At 45.9% G+C, this 6,948-nt stretch overlaps 1 protein-coding gene across 1 annotated transcript; it reads right to left on the reverse strand.

The window, feature by feature from the left end:
* Nucleotides 1-283: 283 nt before the first annotated feature.
* On the reverse strand, nt 284-5,616 carry drd5a (dopamine receptor D5a). The gene has a single exon (XM_039654910.2). It carries the CDS (start codon nt 5,219-5,221, stop codon nt 3,956-3,958), a length of 1,266 nt encoding a protein of 421 aa, XP_039510844.2. The 5' UTR covers nt 5,222-5,616; the 3' UTR covers nt 284-3,955.
* Nucleotides 5,617-6,948: the final 1,332 nt, after the last annotated feature.

The following is a 6,948-nucleotide window of genomic DNA, read 5'->3' on the forward strand; positions in this document are numbered from 1 at the left end:
AATCCAGAGACACAACACACACTCCTGGACGGAGAGATGGAGTCTGAATCTCACACACACACACACATCAATATCTGAGGCTGGATTACAGCGTCTGCTGAATTATTGATCAGTTATAATAACATCGCAGAAATGGAGTCCTTCAGCTCCTCTGGAACATCATGTTTATCAGTGTAACGCATCATCGTTTTACAGAACAAACACTCTTAAATCAAGATACATTTACTCTTCTGAGAAACACACACACACACCTCAACTAAACACCTGCAACAACTACAAGAAATGACGTTTTATGCTCATTTTATTGAAAAATATCTGTGCACATGACTGTTAGTGTACATTCATAAGTGTGTGACTGAGAAAAATAACATTCACTCACACACACACACACACAGTTTGCTCATGGTAAGGGTTCATGTTTTAGCTGAACACAGTTCATTACAGTGGATCTACAGGCTTCTCTTTTGTAAACAGTAATGAAACACTAAAGCATGACGATATTAAATCTGTCCTGTAACATTCACGATCAACAGACCTGGACCTCCAGAACCTCTCGGCTTCCAGCACTCTCAAATCAACACATTTACTGGAGAAGAGCCAACAACACTGGACATATGAAGACTTGTTTATATGTCAAATAAAAAAGTTCAAAGGAAAACAAGTTTAATGTTCTGACCCACGGGCAGATATCGGCTCTCGTTTTGAGCTCACATGTTTTTACATCTTCAGTGTTTCTCTTGATCTGAGAGTGCTGGAAGACGAGACAGACACACTGAGGAAGAACATCATTATAAATCTTGCAGTAAACAAACCGCAGTTTATTCATGAAACAGAAACACACACACACACACACACACACACACGACTCTATAAAGGAATAAATAAGTGCATTATAAAAGAGTTATGATCCGGTGTGTGAAGAGACTGCAGGAGTCCCGCCCCGTCGTCGAGAGGTCAAGGGTCATGTGCAGTCACCCCTGACGTCGAGAGGTCAAGGGTCATATGCTGTCGCTCCTTTCGGCAGGAGGTCAAGGGTCATGTGCAGTCACTCCTGCCGGCAAGAGGTCAAGGGTCATGTGCTGTTGCTCCTGTCCACGAGAAGTCAAGTGTCACGTGTAGTCACTCCTGTCTGCGAGAGGTCAAGGGTCATGTGCAGTCACCCCTGTCGTCGAGAGGTCAAGGTCACGTGCTGTCACTCCTGTCTGCGAAAGTTCAAGTGTCCCGTGCATTTGCCCCTGTCGTTGAGAGGTCAAGGGTCATGAGCAGTCGCTCCGGTCGGCAAGAGGTCAAGAGTCATGTGCAGTCACCCCTGACGTTGAGAGGTCAAGAGTCATGTGCTGTCGCTCATGTCGGGGAGAGGTCAAGGGTCATGTCCAGTTGGCGAGAGGTCAAGGGTCATGTGTTGTCGCTCCTGTCGGGGAGAGGTCAAGGGTCATGTGCCTGTCGCTCCTGTCGGGGAGAGGTCAAGGGTCATGTCCAGTCGACGAGAGGTCAAGGGTCATGTGTTGTCGCTCCTGTCGGGGAGAGGTCAAGGGTCATGTGCTGTCGCTCCTGTCGGGGAGAGGTCAAGGGTCATGTCCAGTCGACGAGAGGTCAAGGGTCATGTGCTGTCGCTCCTGTCAAGGAGAGGTCAAGGGTCATGTCCAGTCGGCGAGAGGTCAAGGGTCACCTGCAGTCGCTCCACTGGCACACGGTGAGGTTTGGCAGAGTTCTGGGATATTGCACTCAGTGTAAAGGCCGATCAGTTACTGAGGGAGTAAGGCCTCGCCTGTGGAATCTCTCCGGCAGGACTGATGATGATGATGATGATGATGATGATGATGATGATGGCAGTCCACAGAGATAACCTTTTTTGTCGTTAAATGTTTTTTAAATGATACTACATGTTTCAGAACATCCGGATAACATTCAAAATTAATGTTCCAGTAATGTTTGATATAATGTTCCCTTAACCAAGAGCAACACTCGTTTCACAGAACGTTCGGGAATAACCTGCGTCTCCATGGGAAAGGGGTCAGAACGCTCCCAGAACATCTAGATAACATTTGACTCATGATTGAGTTTGATTAAAACACTGATCGGGTTCTTTGACCTTCTGGTGCTATTGCTCTTTTTGGGCCGAATTTTATTTATTTTTCTTCATGGGAATGGTACGAAAAAGTTTTGGCACATAAAAAAAATCATGGACGTTTCGGAAAGGTTCGATGATCCAGAAAACAATAGACACACTCGCAGTCAGAAATGAGGCATTATAAACGACTGTAGAGTTTCCTCTAGTGGAAGCGTTCGGAACTGCAGCCGAACACACACTCACTGAACGCTCGTTTACATGTATGATTTCGATTTTCTTACACTTTCAGAGTAAAAAGTGAATTTCACAACAATAAACTTAAAATTCTGTAACTTTTGTTAATAAGTTCACTTTTGATAATCAATAAAGTGTCGTGTTTGAAAAGCGTTCAGAAATCAGGACTTCAGTCAGTCCTGTAAGCGTTCGAGATTCTCCACCGTTTAGGCTTCAGGTCTGTGCTCAAAACGGGATTATAAATACAGCGCAAATATAACGTAGTATAAAAAAATACCCTAAAAATACAAAATTAGAAATAAAAAACATTATCAAACTACAAAATAGTACATTAATTTAATTGAAATAAAAAATAATCAGGCAAAGAGCATTCGAGCTAAATAGAGCCAGAATAGAGTTCAAACGCTGTTTTCTGTAATTATCACTTCTGACTCATTAAAGGACAGTAAAGTAAAATAACACACTTTGGTCGGTGACAGCAGAATAGAAATATTTATAATTCTGCTTAACTACGGATGTTCGTTAGAGACACAACATTCACCTCTGACTACATTATTTCCATCATTTAATAATAATAATTATTATTATTATTATACACATGGAAGGTTCCAACTTTGGTGCTTAATTAAATCTGTTTTGATCACGTGACATGGGCGCGGTTACGAGCTCTGAGATACTGTTACACCCCTAATAATATAATATCATATATCTATATTTTATATGGAGTGAGTCTGTATGGTGTAAATCTAATCACGCAACTTTCACTGTTTACATCATTTTCATCATTTTGAATTCAGATGTATTACTGAGTGGATTGAGGAGTGTGTGTTCGGGCTGCTGTGTGTGTGTGTGTGTGTGTGCGCCGGAAGTGTTGAACGTCATCTGCACTGTTTTCCAGCAACACTAATACCTGAACATTCATAACTCCAGATATATCTCCTGGAGAAGAAGCAAAATGACTGAAGATATTCACTCTTGTTTCATGAAGAATATTGTCTTTCATTTTTGTTCTTGTTTTAAGCAAAAAATACATTTTTCAATATTTCCATAAAACTAAGCTGAAGTCAAGATATGAATATATATGACATGAATATCTGAAGTCATTTTGCGTCTGCACTCGAACCCCAGACAGCAGCGCAGCGTCGGCCCAGATGTCCCAGCGATGTTTCGCTACAGGCAGATGATGGTGTTTTTCACCGCTTGCACCTTCGACCCTGTTTCAGAGTGTGTGTTCTCATCCTCAGACTGATAAACGGCCGGAACACATTTGATTTCTGTGTTCAGTTGTTAGTTAATCGCTAATGATCTTCACAACGGAAGTGAATCAATCAAAACTAACTTTATCTGGACAATAACTCTATTCTAGATCTGCTGTGAAGCCCAAACACTCTGTAATCTCCTGTCTGTAAAGCGCTGTATAGATGAGGAGACTGGACCGGAAGTGTCCGACGCGCTGCTGCTGAGTTCAGGCACTCTCTGACTACCATCATCATCATCATCATCATCATCATCATCATACTAAGAGCTGCACGCATGATAAGTGCGCGCCACTCATCGGGTCACGTGTCAACAACTGTAAGAATTTCATACACATGTCCAGGAACGGTATGCAGCGCGTTCACAGTCCAGCGTCAGTGCGCGCGCCCTCGGTCAGTGAATCCCGTTCTGCGAGAACGCGCCGTCCGCCTCGCGCTCCACATCGCACGCGTCGTCCTCGTCATCACCGTGCGAAAGCTGCGAGATCCGGTCGAACGCGTCCACGGCGTTCGGGATGATGTTGACGTACGCTCCCGCGACCTCCTTGTGGAACAGCGTGTCCTGGTTGTAGGACACGAGCTCGTTGCTGATGTTGACCGTGTCCACGGGGGTCCGGCACCGGTTCCGGCAGCCCAGCAGGCTCGAGAAGCTCTTGCGGAACTCCGCGTTGAACGCGTAGATCACGGGGTTCAGCGACGAGTTGGTCCAGCCGAACCACACGAACACGTCGAAGGTGGTGTCGCTGACGCACGGCGGGCCCGCGGACGGTTCGCGGGGGCAGAACGGAACCACGCAGTTCAGCACGAAGAACGGCAGCCAGCAGAACACGAACACGCCCATGATCACGGACAGAGTCTTCAGAACTTTAGTCTCGCGGTTGAAGTTCGTCTTCAGGCTGCTGTGTGAATGGTGATGGTGATGATGAAGATGGTGATGGTGGTGGTGGCGCGCGAGCCGGTTCGCACGGCTGTTTTGCGCTTGCGCTGCCGCGCGCTCCAGTGAAGCTATCCTCCGGATCTGGATGTGCGCGATCCGGTAGATCCGCGTGTACGTGACGATCATGATGGCCACGGGGATGTAGAAGCTGATGAGGGATGAGGAGATCGCGTACTCCAGGCTCAGACTCGAGTCGCAGGTGTCCTCGGTGGCGTGCGCGTCGGTGGCGTTGGACCCGGGCTCCGCGGAGGCTTTGTGCCAGTCGAGCTGCACCGGGATGAAGGAGATGAGCACCGACAGGGTCCACAACGCGCCGATCATCACGCACGCCACGCGCGGGGTCATCTTGCGCTCGTAGCGGAACGGGCTGCTGATGGCCCAGTACCGGTCCACGCTGATCACGCACAGGTTCAGGATGGACGCGGTGGAGCACATGATGTCGAACGCCACCCAGATGTCGCAGAACGCACCGAACGGCCAGAACCCGGTGACCTCCGTGACCGCCTTCCACGGCATCACGAGCACGGCCACGAGCAGGTCCGAGACGGCCAGCGACACGATGAAGATGTTCGTGACTTTCGCGCGCAGGTGTCGGAACCGCAGCACGGCCGCGCACACCAGAATATTCCCGAACAGAGTCCAGAGGATCAGAACGCTCAGCACGGTCCCGGTGAGCGCGCGCGCCAGCAGCTCCCGCGGCTCCGGCTCGGTTCGGTTGGGCATGTTGAGTCCCGGGCGCGCTCACGGGTCGCCATCGGGGGTGTGTGCGAGCGCGCGCGTCTCCGGTGCTGGTGTGTCCCGCATTACGGACGCGCTCGATCAAACTGGCAATCCGACACTGAGCGGGTCCAGATGATCTGAGCGATAGAGAACTGTGCACTGCTATTTTGAGCGAGCGAGCGACCGAGAGAGAGAGACAGAGAGAGAGAGAGAGAGAGAGAGAGAGAGAGAGATTTCACTCACACACACTGAATTCTAAACTGTTCATAGAATTCTTAAATGTTAATTAGTTGTTCTACTTACCTTATTATTTATTTTTTATTTGGATCTAGCCCTATGCATATATTCATGTATGATGCTTTAATACATTGAAACATTTAAAGCACATTTTTAATTGAGAGAGAGAGAATGAATAAAATGTGTTAAAAAAAATAAAATAATCACGGCGTTTTATTTAGTGCAATAGAACACAATTCAATAATTCTCTCTCCTTTTCCATTTTGGCTTTTGTATTTCAGCAGATTTCTCTTATATTTACTTATGAAATATAATGCAGACGAGATGCATGCAGTTCTTTCACAATCATATTGTGGGATATTTTTATTGTCGGGTACAATGCAAGAAAGATGTCAAACCGCAAAAACAAGTGTGCGAAGTGACGTCATGGCGTTATAAGCATTAACAGCGTTCATATGTTCCTCATAAAGCGACTGATTCTCTCATATTGACTGCGCGCGCACGCGAGTTTTGCTTTGAAGATTCGTTCAAATCAGCGCAACTTATGCCGCGGACACGAGCATAAGCATGTTCACACGTTTGTGACACTATTTATTTAAATTTAAGTTATAATTTTACAATATTTTTTATTTTATTTTGATGTTGTTTTTATTATTATTCTATGTATTGCAAGCTTTGGCTATATTGTTATATGTATCATCATATTATGTATTATTTAACAGTCAGGCAAACAAAGCAATTATAAATTGAATTTTAAAATGTCATAAGTGTGTCTGCAGCGCCACCTACAGGCGTGCACGCGCATCGTCAGGCTGTGCTCGTGCTTGGCAGAACAGGTCAGGATTCGACAGGTGTGTGTGTGTGTGTGTGTGTGTGTGTGTGTGTGTGTGTGTGTGTGTGTGTGTGTGTGTGTGTGTGTGTGTGTGTGTGTGTGTGTGTGTGTGTGTGTGTGTGTGTGTGTGTGTGTGTGTGTGTGTGTGTGTGACGCGGAGGAACTTCTCTGTGGGATGTCAGAAGCCTCAGGTGTCGCAGCTCGAGAGGTGAAGCTGCAGTCCGACATGAGCCGGAACACACGTCAGCCAGAGGGGATTGTGGGATAGCATGCGGAACGAGAGCTTGACCTGTCAGTCACACTGAGACGCACAGCTGTGTTTCACCCCGCAGCCACACACACACACACACACACACACACACACAAACACACTGACCTGATCTTCTCTAGTCCTCACTGTTGACGAACTCTAGTCGCTTTTGGTCAAATCATCTGAAATCTCCAAATCTTCATATTTCCATATCTCCAAATCTTCAGTCATATTCTGTAATGTATATAATTATTTAAGTTGATTAAACCCCCTGCTGCTCTTCAAATTACCAATTTCTTATTTATTTATTTATTTATTTATTTATTCAATTAAATGAATGTTCTATATTTCAGTTTGAAAATGTGTATGTATACATATATAGCTATTATGTATTTTTAGGGGATTTTATTT

This window comes from Pimephales promelas, chromosome 9, assembly GCF_988280905.1.
Source record: "Pimephales promelas chromosome 9, fPimPro1.hap1.1, whole genome shotgun sequence".
In the NCBI taxonomy this organism is placed as follows: domain Eukaryota; kingdom Metazoa; phylum Chordata; class Actinopteri; order Cypriniformes; family Leuciscidae; genus Pimephales; species Pimephales promelas.

Bases quoted from the DNA above. Each gene is read 5' to 3' on its own strand.
- drd5a (XM_039654910.2), bottom strand. From the start codon at position 5,221: ATGCCCAACCGAACCGAGCCGGAGCCGCGGGAGCTGCTGGCGCGCGCG.